General features: G+C 40.2%; 1 protein-coding gene and 1 pseudogene across 5 annotated transcripts in view; one reads left to right on the plus strand and one right to left on the minus strand.

The window, feature by feature from the left end:
- Positions 1-22242, plus strand: part of LOC117519696 — a 366295-nt pseudogene that overhangs the window by 130310 nt on the left and 213743 nt on the right.
- Positions 1-22242, minus strand: part of gria2b (glutamate receptor, ionotropic, AMPA 2b) — a 140306-nt gene that overhangs the window by 47509 nt on the left and 70555 nt on the right. For all 5 annotated transcript variants that reach the window (XM_034182101.1, XM_034182100.1, XM_034182103.1 and 2 more), the window contains exon 3: positions 21366-21605. In XM_034182101.1, coding sequence (XP_034037992.1) covers positions 21366-21605 — 240 coding nt within the window. The remainder of the gene's footprint in view (positions 1-21365; positions 21606-22242) is intronic.

Raw genomic sequence — 22242 nt, forward strand, 5'->3', positions numbered from 1 at the left:
TGATCAATCTATCTTTGTTAGTGGCTATGTACCACAGGCTTTTAAGGTGGCAGTAATTAAACCATTACTTAAAAAGCCATCACTTGACCCAGCTATCTTAGCTAATTATAGGCCAATCTCCAACCTTCCTTTTCTCTCAAAAATTCTTGAAAGGGTAGTTGTAAAACAGCTAACTGATCATCTGCAGAGGAATGGTCTATTTGAAGAGTTTCAGTCAGGTTTTAGAATTCATCATAGTACAGAAACAGCATTAGTGAAGGTTACAAATGATCTTCTTATGGCCTCGGACAGTGGACTCATCTCTGTGCTTGTTCTGTTAGACCTCAGTGCTGCTTTTGATACTGTTGACCATAAAATTTTATTACAGAGATTAGAGCATGCCATAGGTATTAAAGGCACTGCGCTGCGGTTGTTTGAATCATATTTGTCTAATAGATTACAATTTGTTCATGTAAATGGGGAATCTTCTTCACAGACTAAAGTTAATTATGGAGTTCCACAAGGTTCTGTGCTAGGACCAATTTTATTCACTTTATACATGCTTCCCTTAGGCAGTATTATTAGACGGTATTGCTTAAATTTTCATTGTTACGCAGATGATACCCAGCTTTATCTATCCATGAAGCCAGAGGACACACACCAATTAGCTAAACTGCAGGATTGTCTTACAGACATAAAGACATGGATGACCTCTAATTTCCTGCTTTAAAATCAGATAAAACTGAAGTTATTGTACTTGGCCCCACAAATCTTAGAAACATGGTGTCTAACCAGATCCTTACTCTGGATGGCATTACCCTGACCTCTAGTAATACTGTGAGAAATCTTGGAGTCATTTTTGATCAGGATATGTCATTCAAAGCGCATATTAAACAAATATGTAGGACTGCTTTTTTGCATTTACGCAATATCTCTAAAATCAGAAAGGTCTTGTCTCAGAGTGATGCTGAAAAACTAATTCATGCATTATTTCCTCTAGGCTGGACTATTGTAATTCATTATTATCAGGTTGTCCTAAAAGTTCCCTAAAAAGCCTTCAGTTAATTCAAAATGCTGCAGCTAGAGTACTGACGGGGACTAGAAGGAGAGAGCATATCTCACCCATATTGGCCTCTCTTCATTGGCTTCCTGTTAATTCTAGAATAGAATTTAAAATTCTTCTTCTTACTTATAAGGTTTTGAATAATCAGGTCCCATCTTATCTTAGGGACCTCGTAGTACCATATCACCCCAATAGAGCGCTTCGCTCTCAGACTGCAGGCTTACTTGTAGTTCCTAGGGTTTGTAAGAGTAGAATGGGAGGCAGAGCCTTCAGCTTTCAGGCTCCTCTCCTGTGGAACCAGCTCCCAATTCAGATCAGGGAGACAGACACCCTCTCTACTTTTAAGATTAGGCTTAAACTTTCCTTTTTGCTAAAGCTTATAGTTAGGGCTGGATCAGGTGACCCTGAACCATCCCTTAGTTATGCTGCTATAGACGTAGACTGCTGGGGGGTTCCTATGATGCACTGTTTCTTTCTCTTTTTGCTCTGTATGCACCACTCTGCATTTAATCATTAGTGATCGATCTCTGCTCCCCTCCACAGCATGTCTTTTTCCTGGTTCTCTCCCTCAGCCCCAACCAGTCCCAGCAGAAGACTGCCCCTCCCTGAGCCTGGTTCTGCTGGACGTTTCTTCCTGTTAAAAGGGAGTTTTTCCTTCCCACTGTAGCCAAGTGCTTGCTCACAGGGGGTCGTTTTGACCGTTGGGGTTTTACATAATTATTGTATGGCCTTGCCTTACAATATAAAGCGCCTTGGGGCAACTGTTTGTTGTGATTTGGCGCTATATAAAAAAATTGATTGATTGATTGATTGATCTAGTGCCCGCACCGACAATGGTGACGGTAAGGCCACTATAGGGAGCCCAACCTCCTTTGCCCATCTGCTATCCAGCAGATTCACCTCCGACCCCGTGTCCACCAGTGCTGGGGCGTGAAGGGTTAGATCCCCACTCAGGATCGTGACTGGGATACGTGCAGATCGTCGGGGTCTCCCCACATGGGTGTTGTGACCCACCCTTAGCCCAGTCTCTAAGGACGAGTGCTGCTGTTTTGACCGTTTGGGGCATTCTCTCTGTGTGTGCTCGGTAGAGCTGCAGAGAAAACACTCTCCATGGATCAGCCTCCTTTGTCTCTGATCTGATCGCTCTTTGGCCCTGCTCATTTCCCTAGCAACGTCAGCAGGGGGAGCTGTCGTCACGTGGAGAGCCCTGGCAGCGGAGCGTGGGGAAGTCGGCTCCCTTTCGGACCCGGGAGGAAGAGGGACGGCTTGTGCCTGACCATGCCCTTCGTCTCGCTCCCGTCGGTGTTCTGTTAATTTGTTGTCTAACCGTATAACCAGGTCCATAAGCCCATCTAAATCCCGCGGCTTGTCCTTCGCCACCAGGTGCTCCTTAAGGACCAGAGACAGTCCGTTTACAAAGGCGGCGCGGAGCGCAACAGCATTCCAGCTGGCTCGCGCTGCCGCGATGCGGAAGTCGACTGCATACTTCGCTGCGCTCCGACGCCCCTGCCGTATCGACAGCAGCGCGCTTAATGGTCTCGCCTCTATGAGGGTGGTCGAACACCTGTCGGAACTCCCTCACAAACTCAGTGTAAACCGTTAGGAGCCATGAATTCTGCTCCCAGAGCGCAGTAGCCCAGGCGCGTGCCTCTCCTCGAAGCAAATTTATAACGTAAGCCACCCGGCTAGCGTCTGACGCGTACATGACGGGACGCTGTGAAAAGACGAGCGAGCACTGCATCAAGAAGTCCGCGCACGTCTCCACACAGCCTCCGTACGGCTCCGGAGGGCTTATGTATGCTTCAGGGGAAGGTGGGGAGGTTCGTTGAACGACCAGCGGAATGTCTGTCTCTGGCACACGGCCAGCAGGAGGAGGTACTGCAGCAGCGCCCTGAGCATGCGCTTCCACCTGGGCGGTGAGAGCCTCCATCCTACGATTAAGAATAATGCTCTGCTCTGTAACTAAGTCCAACCGAGGGGTAAAGGCGGTTAAGATGTGCTGCAGCTCACCCAACACGCCTCCTGCTGGCGTGTGTGCACCTCGCTCTTCCATTGGCTGTTCAAGCGATGGTTGACGCCCCTCGGGATCCATGACGCTGGCCGAGAAATCCTGTTGTGAAAGTGTCGTGACACGGAGGGCGTTAATGAACGGACAATGGATAAGCCAAAAGTAGCAATTTAATGTTGTGAATCACACAACGACGTACAGACAATAACAATATGGTGGACTGTCAATTATACACCAGGTGACGTGTGGGCAGGCTCGACGATAGAAGACGCCTGGCGAGAGAAGAGCCGGATTCCACACAGCTTCCACCACCAACGGAGCTGAAGAACACCGGAGCCGCCAAGCCCTGCGCCCCAGGTGGCCGCTGTCTTCAGCAGTCAGACCCGGTACTGCTGGCAGAGAACAGAGACAGTCCTGATGAGTGTGAGTTTGCACACTCAGTAATCCCACAGTCTGTATACAGTTAGGAGGGAAAACCTCCACCTCCAATCACACACTTGTGCAGCTCCTGTGAAACCACTTATCTGGTTTGGGGTGTGAGGCGAAGCCGTCGCAGTCCACACCAAACGCCAATACCGCAGATAAGGACACCATCACAGGAAAATGGCTGCAAATGAGATCAGACTATTAGTCACAGTTAAGCTTAGCAGAGAAATTACCTGAATGGTAGCTGATTTCTCGGCGGGGAGGTGGAGTTGCAGTCCGGCCTTTATGGTGATGGTGATGAGTAGTGGATGAGTGACAGCTGGTACGGATGATGAGTGACAGCTGTCACTCCCGGTCGCTCCGATGCCCTCTCGTGCTTGAAGCCCGCACTTCAAGCAGGGCGCCATCTTGTGGTGGTGGGCCAGCAGTACCTCCTCTTCAGCGGCCCACACAACATTTTCCTTCATTCTTTTGAGATTTCCTGTGACCTGGCCCACTTGTTTGTTGCATGTACCTGGGGTGTGCATGCTAACATCCATAAGATGCGTTGTAAATCAATTCAGAGGCGTTATCTGGTTATAAAAAAACATTGCTGTCCCCGGGCACCGGACTGTGGCTGCCCACTGCTCCTAATGGTTGGATTGTTTTTAACTGTAATTAGGATGGGTTAAATGCAGAGGACAGATTTCATTGTTTGCATGTTTAATGGCAATAAAAAGGCTTTTCTTCTCTTCTTATTTTGTTCAAACTAGCAGCCGGCTGATGCCACGCTGACTTTCTTTACGCCAACTGGCAATCGCTATGTCCTTCCCAGAAACCTCACGCAGACTGAGGGAAGCCCCCACGTGATTTATGACGTCGCAACCAAACATATGTAATGGTGTCTGATCACTTGAATTTCTTGCCTTCAGGGGTCAAGATTCAAAATTGATTCCAGACAACGCTAATTGACCATATTGGAAAAATCATGTCATGAGTCCCTTATTTAAATGCTAAGGAATAAAGTTATAGTAGTGCCAAAGAAAGTTATTTTTATGTCTTTAAAAGCCATAGGCCATTCAGCTTTAACCCAAACAGCTTTTTAATTACAGTAATAAACATCCTGCACACTCTAACATGATGGCTCATCCTTTTAAGCCGAGGAAGCAGTGCTTATAAATAAATAAATCACAAACACAATAAAAACACACATGGGTCAAAATGTTTAATAGTTGAACACTTGACTGTGTTGGTCAAAGAAAAAAGGGTGAGGCCGGGGGGCGGGGGGCGTAAAACCTCACCTTGGGCACCACCATTGACAGAGCCGGCCCTGGCCAAATACACAACAGTAATTTCAGTTTATGGTTAGTGCATGGTAAAGTTAGAGTAACAAAACTACCCGTTTGTATGTGCAACTTAAAGTGCTGGTATGTCATACATGTGGGTCCCAACCTCCAGCGACAGTCTGAATGTCCTTCTCTGTAGCAATTCTGGGACAATGCAAACAGGAAAAGCTGGGCATGCTGAACTAATCGGGGTCACATTGAACACAAATATCAAGCAGGCCAGACAATGACCAAACTCAACACCAGAATCAAAGAAAATCTAGAGTGCAAGGAAAACAGACTGACAAACATTTTTAGTTCTAAAACACGCTGAGATCACAGCTGTTAAACTGAGGTGAAGACCTGAAACAATCTGAAAAAAACTGTGATTGCTTGACTGCTTAAATACAAAAGGAAATTTCAGGATGATTGATGGCAGTGGTAACATTATTGCACTTTTTATTTAGGCATTTTGAGGGGCAGAAGACACATGCCAGACTCTTATTTATAGACTTTTCCTCAGCATTCAATACCATCCAACCCTTTCTGCTTGCTGATAGGCTCCTCCATCATTTTAAACTTGATCCTCACCTGATTAGTTGGATAACTGACTTTTTAACTCACAGGTCACAGTGTGTGAGAGTTAACGGTGTTTTTTCTCATGTTCTCTCCTCTTCTACTGGCTCTCCTCAGGGTTGCTGCTTGTCACCCCTGCTCTTTATTTTGTACACTAATGAGTGCTGTAGCAGCGTCAGTAACAGACACATCTTAAAGTTTGCTGATGATACAGTTATTGTTAGTCTTCTTCAGGGAGATGAGCAGGACCATGGGCCTGCTGTTGATGACTTTGTCTCTTGGTGTGAGGAGTCTTTTCTGGAGTTGAATGTGTCAAAAACTAAAGATATGATTATTGATTTTAGGAAGTCTATCTCTTTTCCGTCATCAACTGTTATTAAAGATGCTGGTGTTGAGATGGTGGAGAGCTACAAATATTTGGGTGTGGTCTTTGATAATAAACTTTGCTTCGAACCTCATGTTGATGTTATCTCCAAAAAGGTTCAGCAAAGATTGTTCTTTTTGAGGAAAATGAGAACCTTCCAGGTTTCTTCTGAGATGATGACTCTCTTTTATAGAAGTTTTACTGAATTGGTTTTGACTTTTTGTATTGTTGCATGGTTTGGAAATTTGAATTGTTCCAATAAGAGTCGTCTTGGCAGTCTTGTCAAAACTGCTGGAAATATCTCAGGAAGTCAGCAGGCCGGGGTAATGTCTATTTATAACAGACAGGTCCTGAGAAAGGCTAATGCTATTCTGGATTGTCCTAATCACCCACTGAAAAAAGAGTTTGAGCTTCTGCCCTCAGGTCATCGTTTTAGGGCTCCTATGAGGAGGACTAAAATATTTCAGGTCTCGTTTATCCCCAGTGCAATTTTATTACTTAATGGCAATTAGCCTTTGATGTTCTTGTTTATTTTGCACTACTATTGCTTATTTGCACATCCACATATTGCACTTTTGCAATACTTTGTTTTGGCATGGATTCTGGATTGAATATTTGACATTGTATGGGTATTGTTTTTATTGTTTTTATTATTTTATTATGTTTGATTTTAGACTTTTAATTGGGTCTTTTTTTTCACTGTTAATATTGTTATCTTTGTGTACCTTGTCTTTTGTGTGCTCCTGCTGCAATACTAATTTCCCTTTACGGGACAATAAAGAAATTCTGATTCTGATTCTGATTCTGGCAGGTGTGACAATCAGGTGGACTGAGTTAAAAAAAACTGAAAACATGAAGGTTTTAGAGGTTGCAGGTTTTTATTGCGACAGATCTCCTCAACAGGTGGTTTCACTAATGAGCACCAGAGTGAGCTGAGAGGAGGAGTTCATCAGTGAAATCGCCAGTGGAGTCAATAAAATGCAACAAAACCCTGCACCCTCAAAGCATATAGTTCCACACAGAGCTGGGCCCGATTTTTCATACATCTCAACAAGATCCCAGAGCAACCCGTAGTTGACAAGGGTGTGTATATATATATATACGTATTGATGCTGAAAACCATGACCAACACTTTGATGATGGAGGAGAGGGTAAAATTTTTAATCCCAGTAACAGCTGCTGAAAGGCTATTAGGAATGTACTGAGCTGATTATCAGTAAAGTAAATGTCCCAAATGCTTGGGGGGAGGGATTTGTTTAAACATCTAAATAATAATTTTCCTACTACTGAAATTCCAGTATAAAAGGCACATATTTTAACTGAAGGACAAAATAAAACTGAAAAACACATTTGAGTAAGAGAGTCAAAGTAGCAGAATAAAATTTCAAATGATGAAAAGGTGACAAATGTGTGTTCTTTTTATTTATTCAGTGTTGCAACAGTTGTGTGATTTGTCATTTATCAGGACTTTTTGGTTCATTTCCTAAAATTCAGAGTAAGTACCAGTGCCCCAAGGACCCGGGAACATACGGAAATATTAAAATAATATAATCATAATAATGAAAAGATTCCCTCAGGACAGTTGTACTACATCCCTAAGAGTAAGGAGTCAAATGATCTTGGGATAAAGGATACATGGGATAAAGCCTGCTCATGAGGAAGGTTGACCTCATGACAAGTAATTCAATACATATTTTGAAGAATTAACTCAATCAGGACCATGCCAATTCATCAACAACTTAACCTAGCTAAAATGGCAACCCAGTAAATATCTTTTTTCAGTCTTTCGAGTCTTTTTTTGAGCCTTTACTACAATGGCACTGAAGGAGAGACAACAAACAGGGGGAGAAACATACAGCAAAGGTCTCCCAAACCAGGATTAAAACATAGGGACACTATAAACTGCATTCTACAACATTTGGAGCCTTTCAACCACCAGCTCCTCTGATCTTGCATCCTTTAAATGAACTATGGAGAATACCTTTCTGATCGGTACAAAAGTGCAGTGGGTACTTTTTTCTATAAGTTTGATCATTCTGCCACATTTTATGAAGATGAGCCAGAAGCATTTTAAAACAATTATCAAAGTGTGGAATAACAGCACATCCAGCTATGAAAAGGTTTAAATCCTCTGAGTTCAACTGATGTCCAACTCTGTTGTGATGTTTTTACGAATGGATCAGCTACAGAATGTCACAGAGGCTTCATTTAACTTCTTCCTGAAACTAGTGTCACCTCTAGTTTCATTCCTTGTTCTTGATGATCATTGCCTCACAGACAAATGGTGACACAAACATTCAGAAGGTCACATGGGTCTGTCTGTCTTGCTCTCTCTCTCTCTGCCACTTCAACAGGCTCATTCAGAACACACTGTCACTCTGTTCATTCACACTGCTGCTAAACCCTCATAAATGCTACAAAAACATTCTGTCCTGTACTTGTGTATTTAGTCCTACCTCAAGTGCATACTTTCCTAAAAAAAAAAAAAAAAAAAAAAAGCAATTGGAGTCAGTGGGTATAGCAAATAATGAATTCATTTACAGAAATATACAATTTTCTTCATGTTACATTATTTTTGTGAGCAAAAGAGTTTGGTGAACCCATATCCAGTACTAAAACAGTTCATCCGCATGAATACATTTTTATTTTCAAGAAAGATTTTTAGACTTTTCTAAAAAATGCATTTAACTTTTTCAGGTTTGCAGCCAAAGTATTTCTACATACCATATTGTAGACACAAATGTGACACATACTCTGAAAGCTGGGATTATTATGAACATGTTGTTATGCAACACATGGGCATTACAAAAAAAAGTGAAAAAAAAATGAAGACGCTTTAAATAGGAATTACTGAAAACATGGTAAAATCTAGAAAATACCCCTGAACTCCAGAGGGTTAAAACAAGGATAATACTTACCGTAACCTGCCTCACTGAACACAACCTCAGACTTCCAAAGTGTAATCTACAGTATCATGTTTGATATCAGTGTACATGAAGACCTTGTTGAGTACATGCATTAACTAGGTTTCAGAGGCTTTCAGTGGCCAAAATTCAAACTGAAACCTTCAAAATCAAATCCAGAATTAAAAATTAAATATGCACCCAACATTACTTTGGTCCAAGGTCTCAGGAAGGTTAACATGTACGTTGATTGAAGCAGTTCCTAGACCTGCTCTGTATCATAAAAAGACCTGCAATTTACATGCAGCTTCTGGTCAATACCAAAATGTATTCTCAATTCAACTGATCATTCGAGCAGCTTTTCTGGTGACTGGTTATAAATCTTCTGAGTAAAGTAAATAGAGATCCCATCAACATATGTTTGCAGATGCATGATCTGTGGCTGCATCTGGGACAGAAATGAAAAAAAGGTGTAAAAAATATTGTTATATTTTCCAAAAGTAGAAACAGTATGCCTATGGAAAAGGAAAGCAAAAAAAAAAACTTTGCATGGAAGTCCGCCCACATGAAAACATCAATTAACAAAGCTTCGTATGGGGGCCTTGGCTTCTCCACTCATCTCAAAGTGTGAACAGAATTCATCATAACCAGCTCCTCTCACCCTCTGCTTGTCTGAGAAAAACACCCACACACGTTCCTTGCTTCATTTAGTCGGTGTCTGTCTCTCTCATCTATGTGCACAAACACACAAAAGTGTTGCACTTTGGTTGCCATGGGAATGCAGGGATTGGACTGACCTAATTAGACAGCCATGCAGTGATAAAATATGCACATCAGGCCCTTTAGTGCAATTGCAACCATACAGTACAGGTCAAAGAATAGTGCTATAAGCATTAGGACAATCTACAGCAGCTGTTACAACCTGCCTGCTGATTTTTAAAAGGCTTGACTCAGCTGTCAGTCAGTGCCAGGCTTGTGCGTAGCAGTGAATTCTGTGAGAGCTGGTGGTTGGAGATGAGCAGGAGGGTTGCAGAGGGGAGTGAGAGGAGATCGAGGCAGATGGAGCAAGTGAGAGTGAATGCGGGTGGAAAAGAGGTGCAGTGAAATAATTAGTGATTGTTACACTCTCAACACTTTATGTGTTGCCACTGTATGATAAACAGAAGTTTTAGACAAGATTCAGGACCTGCAAAGTTTGTTTGCCCAACATAATGACAAATGTCTATAGTTTGCTTTATCTACACCATTAATCGTTACTTACTCCATAGTTTATGGGCCTGTCACACCTTTACGATTTAGCTTGCGTATGCCAACGTATTAAAAATAGGCCTAATATGCTGTTGTACAGCTAATAAGTTATGGGTAAGTTTTATATAAGTTGAGAGCACATTGAGGCATGCTGGTATATGTCATAGTACTGCGACCTTGTTGAAAGGTTTTGAGCAAGCACGTTTTTGACGCATGTCAGCATATGCCTGATACATCCCGCGTACACAGGCCATAAGTTGTAGATAAGTTATGCAATTGTTGACACACATAAGTTACTCATAAGTTGAAATGTGTCCATTGATGCTGTCCATTGAGTAAATATAACGTCTTAATCTGACCTGTTCATTTCAGTTGGATTCATCATCACAGCCTGACAAAAATTTATCCACAAAAATTGTCCTGATTTTGGAAAACAACCTGTGAAAATACTTTAGTTTCTTGTCATGGCTGAAAAAAATGCAGCGTTTTGAAAGACATCTCTTTGTGTTTGTCTGCTCTTGGTGTGTTTCTCAGTCAGAACCACACACCACTGGCACTTTGTGTCACAACAAGAAAATTAACTTATTTTATAAGTTGAAAGAGTCACAGCGCCTCATTCATTCACGCCAGTGTTTATCACAGATATCAGTCAATTCTTCAGCATTCTGCATGCAATGAAAATAAATCCCATCATCCACCAAGACAATCCACCAAGACAAGACAACAGAAATTGCCTCAGTGCATAATTCTGGAACATTTGTAAACATTAGATCAAGCAGAGTTGCTGAGCAAGTTCCATCAGCTTTTACATGTATTCTAGTGTATTTACTGACAAGTTGTGACAAATTACAAATTTTAGCAGTTGAAGATAATTTATCTTTTAAAGCACAACTTTCAGCTTTGAAATCAATATTTAGATCTCCTAAAAAATACATTTCATTTTCTTTATCACATACACCATCTAACATTTCACATAGTTGGTCAAGATACATTACTGGAGCATTTGGTGGTCTGTAACAGCACCCAAGCAGCACAGGTTTTAAATGAGGTAATTGTAACTGAATCCACATAATTTCAATTCCTTGAATATTAAGATCATTTCGGATTTTAACTGGAATATGACTTTGAACATAACAAGCTACTCCTCCACCATTTAAATTTCGATCTAATCTATAAAAATTATATCCATATATACTTAAAGAGGAGCTGTTAATAGTTGAGTCCAAATGGGTTTCTGACAATGCAAATACATGTAAATTATACTCCCGTATTAAATTAAAAACTTCATTCACTTTGTTCCTTAAACTGCACACATTCAAATGAGCTATTTTAAATCCCCTTTTATCTAACATAAAATTCATCCAATGTTCTTGCTATAATTTTACCTTTAATGTTACATAGAGCTTTCATAACAAATAAACATTGATAATCACACATCCATTCAACCACACACACTCTCACACATAAATTCACCATGTAATGAAAACAAATATCAACTGAGCTACGCCTGCTCTGAATACATTAATAATAAGAAAGAAAAACATATAGGCTTTTAGAACTAAGGTTGATTACTTCCATCATCAAAATTAGTCCTTAACTTATGTTTCCATATCTAAGATTAAGTGCCTCCTGCGCTCAGTCCCAATAGACCTAGGCCCATTAGTCCCATGTGTCCCAACATGTGTCCTCATCCCCACTTGTCTCTGGAACTTGAGTTCATCCAGTGTTATTTATCCCTGGCTCAATGACAGTTTTGACATAGGTGTCCGCCGCACTGTGCTCTGTGAACTTTTTTGTCTCACCTCTGAATGTTATTATCAGCGTGGCTGGATGAAACATCCCGTGCCTTACTCCAGCATCCCGCAGTTTTGTCCTGATCTCCTGAAAACTGGCTCGTTTCTTTGCCATCTCTGCAGTCAGGTCCAGGAAAATCCTCAGTTTCATTCCTCGAATGTGTAGCACCCCCTCTTTTTTCGCAATTTTCAGAATCTCCTCTTTCATCAATCTTTTCTGGAGGCGCACAATCATTGCTCGTTCCTTGACTTTCCCCGCTGGGCCAACCCGGTGCGCCATTTCCACCTCTGGCTCCAACTGTAACTTCTCTTCAAACAATTTTTTAAACAACTTGAACACATAGTTGGTCGGATTACCCTTTTCAATGTCCGTTGTTAAACCAAATACGCGCACATTCTGTTTTCGACTGTATATTTCCAGCCGTTCTGCTTTATCTTTAAGTTCCACATTGGCTTTACACAGCCCCCTCAGACACTGTCTCCAACTTTGCCACTCGCTCCTCCATTGTCAAAAAGGTTTCGTCCACTTCATCAAGCCTTTTTTACGCAACCAGAAATGTCATCTTTAATACTTTTATATTGAGATTAGTGACCCTGCAAGGCTTGTGACAAATGTGGTTGTGGAATCCATTAGCTTAGCGGGGAATTTAGTGCAGAAAATCCACTATGGTGATAGTGCAGTTTATTTGCCAGAGAGGGAATTTCAACAAGTTGAGACTGTGGCCTGCTTCCGTAGTCGTGTCCATAAAAATCATAGAGGGATATGCTTTCCAAACTTAATACCCATTACTATATTGGATGATGTTGAAATTGAGGATGGCCGAGTGGTTGTTCCAGCAATAGCAAAGATTCTGTGTCTGCTACCTACAATGCGCATGGAATGTCTCAAACCTAAACCTACTTCTAGGCATCTTATATATGCTACTCTGGAACCACCCCTAAACCCAAACAGTTCAACTGTCAACCCCACTGAGGTCCTTAGACTGGGTATCATTAACATAAGATCACTGTCCTCAAAATCATTGTTGATCAATGATCTAATTTTTGATCATCACTTAGATATGATTGGGCTATGTGAAACCTGGCTTAAACCTACAGCTGTCCTCCCCTTAAATGAGGCCTGCCCACCAGCATATACATTTAGTCACATCTCTCGTGATGTGAAGCAAGACGGGGGTGTTGCTCTTATTTATAAATATAGGTTTAGCTTATTACCTGTTGGGGGTTACAAATATAACTTGTTTGAGCATCTGATTCTCCGCTCTGCTCAGGATATTACACATTGGCAAGGTCAGAAGAATAAAAATCAGTCAGATTACTTTGTCACTGTATATAGGCCTTCTGGCCCATATTCTGAATTCTTAGATGAATTTGGTGTGTTCATCTCTAACTTGTCAACTAGTGTAGATAACATTCTGATCACTGGTGACTTTAGCATTCATATAAATAAGCCTTCTGATCCCCTCTGAAAATCATTTATGGAAATTAGGATTTCGGCAATGCACTCGGGATTCGACGCACATTAGTGAAAATACCCTGGATCTGGTTCTCGCACGTGTTATTGCTGTCACGAATATTGACATCATGCCTCTTACATCAGTGGTGTCTGATCACTCACTTATTAAGTTTATAGTTTCGCTGCCGTGTTTAGTGGAACAACAACCTTATATATCATTACGGCGATGCATCAATTCCTCAACTAAGACTGATGAGCTACCTACTACTCTGATTTGATCAACAAAAACAAGCATAACTCAAAGTTCTTGTTCGACACGGTGGCAACACTTATGCATGGACAACCACCTGTAGTTCGCTCTCCTTTTACAGCACAAGATTTCCTGGATTACTTTGGGAAGAAAATAGAAGACATCAGGTTAAACATATCCCGGCATGACTTAACCCAGCCACTACACCCTGCTACTGAGGTGGGCGCCACTACTGAGGAATTACCTAGATTTACAGAATTTGATAGTATCTCACTAGGCATGCTGACAAAACTTGTAATGTCAACAAAAAGCACAACCTGTTTATTTGACCCTATACCAACAAAAGTGTTAAGAAAATATCATTCCACAGTGACGGCTCTCACTAAAGTGGTGAATGATCTTATGCTTACAATGGATTCGGACACCACTACGGTTCTGTTGCTGTTAGATCTCAGTGCTGCATTTGATACAGTGGATCATCATATTCTACTTGATAGGCTGGAAAATCATTTTGGGATTGCTGGGAGTGCCCTTGCATGGCTGACGTCATACTTGACCAGTCGTTCTCACCGTGTTTTTTACAGTAACACTACCTCTAACCATAGTGATATGACATTTGGGGTTCCACGGGGGTCTGTCTTAGGCCTCCTGCTTTTCTCCCTTTATATAGCACCCCTTGGACACATATTGCGGCGTTTTGGGATTACCTTTCACTGCAATGCAGATGATACTCAGTTATACATGCCGATAACTGCTGGTAATCTCGTTCACATAAAATCCTTAGAAGATTGCCTTGCAGCAGTGAGAAGTTGGATGTCTACAAACTTCCTACTTTTAAACTCTGATAAGACTGAAATTATGGTTCTTGGTCCAGTGAAACATCGGCATCAATTTGACCAGTTAACGCTCAGCCTCGGCCGTGTGTCATACATCACACTGACAAAGTGAGGAACCCTGGGGTAATTTTTGATCCTTCATTGTCCTTTGGCCTCCACATTAGAAATATTACTAGGACTACTTTCTTCCACCTGTGAAATATAGCGAAGATTTGTCCCATCCTGTCTATGGCTGATGCTGAGAGCTTTCTCTTATCGTGCCCCTGTTCTGTGGAATGATCTCCCTGTGTCAATAAAACAGTCAGATTCTGTGGAGATTTTCAAGTCCAGACTTAAGACGCACTTATTTTCCCTTTCATATAGCTAGCATACTGGTACAGTTTTGTTTTACACTTTTTATTCTTTTAATTCATTTATTAGTAATTGGAGCGGGCTGCGGCCTCAACTTTACCTAAATTCTGGGTCTTTTAGTGAAGTTTAGGGCTAGTGGCCGGTGATCACCTTAGTATTTCTCTTTTTTCTTGTTGTTTAATGCTGGAAAATTATACAGTATTTTTTGTCTTTCTAATGCCTGATTCTGTTTTTTCTTTGTTTAAGGTGCAGCTCCATCCAGAGATGGGAGTTGTATTTGGGTTGGCGATCCTCCTGTCCTGTGCGCCAATAGCATTTCTTGTATATTCGTCCGTGAATTGTTCTGTGAATTGTTCTGTGAATTGTTCTATATTTTATGTTTGTAGCATGGCCCAAGCAGAGGGTCACTCCTTTGAGTCTGGTCTGCTTGAGGTTTCTTCCTCAGAGGGAGTTTTTCCTTACCACTGTTGCTCTGGGGGTTGGTAAGGTTAGACCTTACCTGTGTGAAGCGCTTTGAGGCAACTCTTGTGATTTGACGCTATATAAATGAAAATAAATTGAAATTGAAATTCTGTTCTATTCATGGACTCCACCTTTGCTTCCTCTGGTTATTTATGTGTAACAAATACATTAAACATTATTTTTTTCATGGAGAAATGTATATTTTTTAAAAGGAGCCCAGTTGTTTTTGTTTAGGCATTTTATCACATTAGCCATCAAAAGGTTGGACATAGGGCATTCAATGTATTATGGTATTAATTTACAACATATTTTCATGGTATGCTTCATGTTCCTGCTGACTGCCTGAAATGACAATAATAAATGACTAAATGACTTATGTATGGCCATAGCAGATGGTCACCCCAGCGAGTCTGGTCTGCTTGATTTTTCGTATAATCTTTACCACGATTGCCCATGTGCTTGCTCATGGGCTAGACCTTTTGGTTTCACTTTGAGATGACGTATTGTGATTTATTGTTGTATAAAACATTGCAGTCTTTAAGTCATATAATAATCTCTTTCATAACGTTTATTACAATAGATGGCACAACTCTGTGGGAAACTTAACCACTATTGTAATAATTATTTGCACGGTGACTCATATTTGACAAGAATCTATAGACATACTCATATTTATTATTGACATGAATATGTAACATTTATGACAATAGTGGTTGATTTAGCTGAACATTTCCACCTGTTATTGAAATAAATATAACAATAGTGACAGCTATTATAGGAGCAGTTAAAACAGTTTTTTTTTACTTCAAAGGTCTTAAACATGGGGTGTGTGTGTGGGGGGATTGTTGTGAATGTCAAAATGTTTCTGCTATTTTTAAAATGATATAATTGTAGAAGTAGGAAAATGTCCAAATTAATTCAAATTAGTTTTATAAAAAGCTGTTTCAGACAAATATGAAATGTGAGCCACTGCACTGTATCCGAACGCTTTTGACTTTTTTAAATAACGGTTTTTAAAATAGACACAAGTGACATCTTTAGATGAGGTTTGCTTTTAACTGCTGTAAGACACAGAATCACAGTCAGGTTGACACTAATGACGTGTTGCATGACACAGCAAAATCAACAATTCTCTATGCTCTAGTCTTTTTCAGAGTTTTTATTTTTTAGAAAATAAATAAATTTGAGTTTTGTATTTAGTCTTTGCTATTGTGAGGTTGGTTTGATGCCAGTACATTTGTTTTTTAGAAACTATGACGGTTAAGCAGTTGAGCGAAAAATAATTTTGAGTCCATTATGAAAACAATCACCAGCTACAGTTCTGCAACTAACGCATACAAATGACACATCTGTGTAAAGAAAAGGTACGAGTCAAAGTCCAAAACTACATGACACATCACCTATATGATGCGTCAGAGATGACTACAGCACTGCTTCACCTTGAGTCTGTAAACCACTTACGTAACATGTCCATCAGCGCATTTACAATATTTACCTCACAATAATTACAGCTGTGTCCAAAGGTATTTGGACAGTGACAAAACTTTTGTAAGGTTGCCTCAGTACACCACCACACTGGATGTTGAAATGAAACTATCAGCATGTGCTTGTGGTAGAGACTTTCGGGTTTAATGAAAAAATGCATTAAATATTTAGGGATTAGAGCCATTTTCCACTTTCAGAGACCTCAGTAACTGGACAAACTAAGTATAACAATTATTGCGAATACAAATCGTCACATTTACAGTCAGTTTGCCTTAGAAATGTCAGAGATGACAGATCACCATTTCCAAATCATGAACCCACTCCAAAAGCCTACCTTTGGATGAACATGTACTCAAACCACTGGTCTTGCCTGGGTATGTAAAATGTAATGCTTTAGGCCAGTGATTTTCAACCTTTTTTGAGTCGCGGCACCCTTTTTATATTTACAAAATCCTGCGGCACACCACCAACCAAAATAATATTATAATTCTATTACCTCTGGTTTTGCGCAAAACCCAATTATCGCAATAGAAAATCGATACAGAAAACACCGCATTTCGAAAATCCTCAAGCATTTTGCGTTCTGATCTCAAGTAGGGCTGTCACGATTAGGAATTTCTGGAGACGATTAATTGTCAGACAAATAATTGCGATTGACGAATATATTGTATATTTTTTTTCTTTTTTTCCCCTTCTTTATATTCTACTATTGTAGTATAATTACACAACTCTGGAAGAACGTTTGGCTTCTGTGAGTGGAGAAACTGGGAATGGTGCAACATTTTTATTTTTATCTTCATATTACATACAGTCCCAACTTTTTCTGAATTGTGGTTGTTTCTGTTGCATTTCTGAAATTGTTTCTCCTCATCAGTCACGTTTTGTGCTTAAACACTGCATTAAGCTCAAGATTGAACAAATAAATACCTTTGGAAAATACCAGCTGTTAAAGTTCAGAGTTCTCACCTGCTTTTTGTGATCTGTGCGTCTGAACAGTTTTTTTGTGGCTCAGTTCATTCATATATTCTCATTTTTTAAATATGTTTTTAAAGCTATTTGACTGTTTATTTCATCTCATGATCTCATAAATTCAGCATACGACACGCACATGGTGTGAACAGGATGGTAACGGCAGAATCACACCTTTAGAGAAAGTTCAGAGAGAAGTAAAGGCAGCGTCACGTTTTCGTTTTGTTAATATGTTCACTCGGGTTACAATCCTCTCTCCGCTCCGCGCTCGCTGCGCACTGAACGTGTCACGCCTGCATTCAGGAATCTCCCTCACCCACCCCCTCCCTCGCAGTCTGCAGCCTGTTAACTCCGCGCGCGCGCACACAGGCATAGACACAGACACACACACCGACAGCTCCGCATTTTAGATGGCTTTTGAAGAAGACGGCACTGTTTTAATCGGCCGTCAGCCTCCTTGTTATTGTCCCGCCTTAACGACAACGACGAGAGCGAGGCTGCAGCACAATGACGTCAGATTCTGAGTCGTTTTATGCTTTGTGGATAAAATAAATAATTCACGGTAATCGCGAATATGAAAAGTAATTGCGAATATGAAAAATAATTGTGATTGACGAATATTGTAATAATTGTGACAGCCCTACCACGGCACCCCTGACGATCGATCACGGCACCCCGGTTGAGAATCACTGCTTTAGGCAATAGAAATTCACAACCAAATTATGAATTATTTTTGGTGAATTTACCAACAACTAGTGGACTGGTGTGAAATGACTGAGGTGAAATATTTTTGAGTGTAATCCATATTATTTTTTTTTTTTTGACTGAAACACTAGTGATCTATATGAATTTACCTTGATATCCAATCACCATCCATCTTGATGCTTGACCTTGAAGCTAAGGAAATAAACAGCATCCAAACTGTATCATATCATTCCAGCTAGTTTGTAGTTTGCAGTCAGCTGTGAGGTAATGCAACTGTATGCTCTTCAAGCATTTACCATGTATTCTACAGTACAAGTTGCACTGGAGTATGAGTGGCATGTACCACTTCATGCAACAAGAAGCAACATTAATTCAATTAGCATACTATTTGCATATAAGGCCATTAAGGAACACAGCAAACAAGCTAATTAATGCTGGTACACCAGACACAAAATATGAGTAAACTGCTTCTTCAGCCCAATGTAATTAAACATTTGAAAACTCAGTGCTATTTCCTTATTTACAGCACAAACACTGCTTTGGTGATCAGAAGCTACAAGCTGATTAATGTCATTGTAACAAGTGCAAAACGCAAGTAAACTGCTTGTTTAAGCCACTGAACAATCAAATGTGAGGTGAATGTGCAATGCAGTTAAACATTTGAAAACCTGCTGCATTATTTACTTATTTGTAACATAAACACTGCTTTAGTGATCAGAAGGTAGAAGCTACTTAACGTTATTGTAACAAGTACAAAACATAAGTAAACTGCTTCTTTAAGTCACTGAATAGATGATCATTTCTAAGGTGAATGTGTAACGCAATTAAATGTCTGAAAACTCACTGCGTTATTTATTTCATTATAACACAACCACTGCTTTAGCAATCAGAAGCTACAAACTGATTAATGTAATTATAACAAGTGCAAAATGCGAGTAAACTTCTTTTTTAAGCCACTGAACAGAATCATACGTGAGGTGAATGCGCAATGTAGTTAAACGTTTGAAAACCCACTGCATTATTTACTTCTTTGTAACACAAACACTGCTTTAGCGAGCAGCAGCTATGAGATGATTAATGTCGTTGAAACAAGTGCAAAACGTCAGTAAACTACTCTAAGTCACTGCATAGACGACCATTCGTGAGGTGAACGTGCAATGCAATTAAACATGTGAAAACTCAGTGTATTATTTATTTATGACACAAACGCTGCTTTAGTGATCAGAAGCTACAAACTAATTGTAATTGGAACAAGTGCAAAATGCAAAACTGCTTATTTAAACCACTGAACAGAATCATGTGAGGTGAAAGTGCAATGTAGCAAAAAGTTTTGAAAACTCCCTGCATTATTTACTTCTTTGTAACACAAAAACTGCTTTAGCGAGCAGAAGCTACAAGCTACTTAGTGTTATTCTAACAAGCACGCAATGTGAGTAAATTGCTTCTACAACCCCTGGCAAAAATTATGGAATCACCGGCCTCAGAGGATGTTCATTCAGTTGTTTAATTTTGTAGAAAAAAAGCAGATCACAGACATGACACAAAACTAAAGTCATTTCAAATGGCCACTGAATAGACAATCATAGTATGTGAGGTGAACGTGCAATGCAATTAAGCGTTTGTAAAAATACATTTCATTTTGGCAGATTCAGTCAAATTATTTCTATATACAGTGTTCTAGACCAGTGATTCTCAACCGGGGTGCCGCGGCACCCTAGGGTGCCGTGATCGATCGTCAGGGGTGCCGTGGGTATTTTTCATATTCGTGATTACCGTGAATTATTTATTTTATCCACAAAGCATAAAACGACTCAGAATCTGATGTCAAACGTGCTGCAGCCTCGCTCTCGTCTTAAGGCGGGACAATAACAAGGAGGCTGACGGCCGATTAAAACAGTGCCGTCTCCTTCAAAAGCCGTCTAAAATGCGGAGCTATTGGTGTGTGTGTCTGTGTCTGTGTGCGCGCTCGCGGAGTTAACAGGCTGCAGACTGCAAGGGAGGGGGTGAGTGAGGGAGATTCCTGAATGCAGGCGCGACACGTTCAGTGCGCAGCGAGCGCGGAGCAGAGAGAGGATTTTAACCCAAGTGAACGTTAACAAAACGGAAACATGAAGCTGCCTTTACTTCTCTCTGAACTTTCTCTAAAGGTGTGATTCTGCCGTTACCGTCCTGTTCACACCATGTGCGTGTCGTATGCTGAATTTATGAGATCATGAGATGAAATAAATGGTCAAATATCTTTAAAAACAGATTTAAAAAATGAGAATATATGAATGAACTGAGCCACAAAAAAAAAAAAACAATGTTCAGACGCAGAGATCACAAAAAGCAGGTGAGAACTCTGAACTTTAACAGCTGGTATTTTCCAAAGGTATTTATTTGTTCAATCTTGAGCTTAATGCAGTGTTTAAGCACAAAACGTGACTGATGAGGAGAAACAATTTCAGAAATGCAACAGAAACAACCACAAATCAGAAAAGGTTGGGACTGTATGTAAAATGAAGATAAAAATAAAAATGTTACACCATTCCCAGTTTCTCCACTCACAGAAGCCAAACGTTCTTCCAGAGTTGTGTAATTATACTACAATAGTAGAATATAAAGAAGGGAAAAAAAGAAAAAAAATAGACAATATATTCGTCAATCGCAATTATTTGTCTGACAATTAATCGTCTCCAGAAATTCCTAATCGTGACAGCCCTACTTGAGATCAGAGCGCAAAATGCTTGAGGATTTTCGAAATGCGGTGTTTTCTGTATCGATTTTCTATTGCGATAATTGGGTTTTGCGCAAAACCAGAGGTAATAGCATTATAATATTATTTTGGTTGGTGGTGTGCCGCAGGATTTTGTAAATATAAAAAGGGTGCCGTGGCTCAAAAAAGTTTGAAAATCACTGTTCTAGACAATATGAGACACATATTCTGAAACCTGTGATTGTTGTGAACAATTTTATATGCAAAACATAGTCACTGCACTAAAAACGGTACTTTTAAAAGGGGGGTTACTAAAAGTATGGTAAAACTGAATAAATACGTCAAGACATCAAAGTGTTAAATGGGAAAAACATGATGGCACTCAGCTAAATCTGTCAAAAGCTGGAAAACTGCAGCTTTAAAAGATGGTGTTTTACGGTCTGGAGGTGTGCTTTTGAAAGCAAAACGTTTGGTGATACCACGCCGTCTTACCTCGATCGCTGTCGTACAGGTATGCAAACTTGTCCCACTTGTAGTACTCAATGAGGCTGAGGAGTGGCCCCTTAATGTCAGGTCTCATCTGTATGATGAAACTCTGAGCTCCATCCAGAGGGAAGCTAGGCGTGATGAAGGAGACGTGGAGAGTCCCACAGAATGATGTGATGGTGTTGACAGACTTCTTGTCGTAGAACCCAAAAATGGCATACACTCCTCTCGAGAACTGTGAACAGACTAAAGCAGAAGAGAAATGGCTATGATGAGATACTGACATTCAGCGCTCATAAACTCCACGCATAATTACACCCTGGAAATCTTAACATCTAAACATCATGAAAAGTCTCACCATAGCGACTCAATTTAATATAAATCAGTGTGTTTTAACTTAAACATTTCACACATTCTCACTTTTTCTTTTTCGGCATAAAGATATCTTATTTATGATGCTTATATAATGCTGACATAACTCAGAACAAGTCATCTACAACCCCTGGCAAAAATTATGGAATCACCGGCCTCAGAGGATGTTCATTCAGTTGTTTAATTATGTAGAAAAAAAGCAGATCACAGACATGACACAAAACTAAAATCATTTCAAATGACAACTTTCTGGCTTTAAGAAACACTATAAGAAATCAAGAAAAAAGATTGTGGCAGTCAGTAACAGTTACTTTTTTAGACCAAGCAGAGGAAAAAAATATGGAATCACTCAATTCTGAGGAAAAAATTATAGAATCACCCTGTAAATTTTCATCCCCCAAATTAACACCTGCATCAAATCAGATCTGCTCATTGACATTGACCCTATGCCATGACATTGACCCTATGTGTCTTTTTGCAAGGAATGTTTTTGCAGTTTTTGCTCTATGGC

This window comes from Thalassophryne amazonica, chromosome 11 (assembly GCF_902500255.1).
Source record: "Thalassophryne amazonica chromosome 11, fThaAma1.1, whole genome shotgun sequence".
NCBI lineage: Eukaryota > Metazoa > Chordata > Actinopteri > Batrachoidiformes > Batrachoididae > Thalassophryne > Thalassophryne amazonica.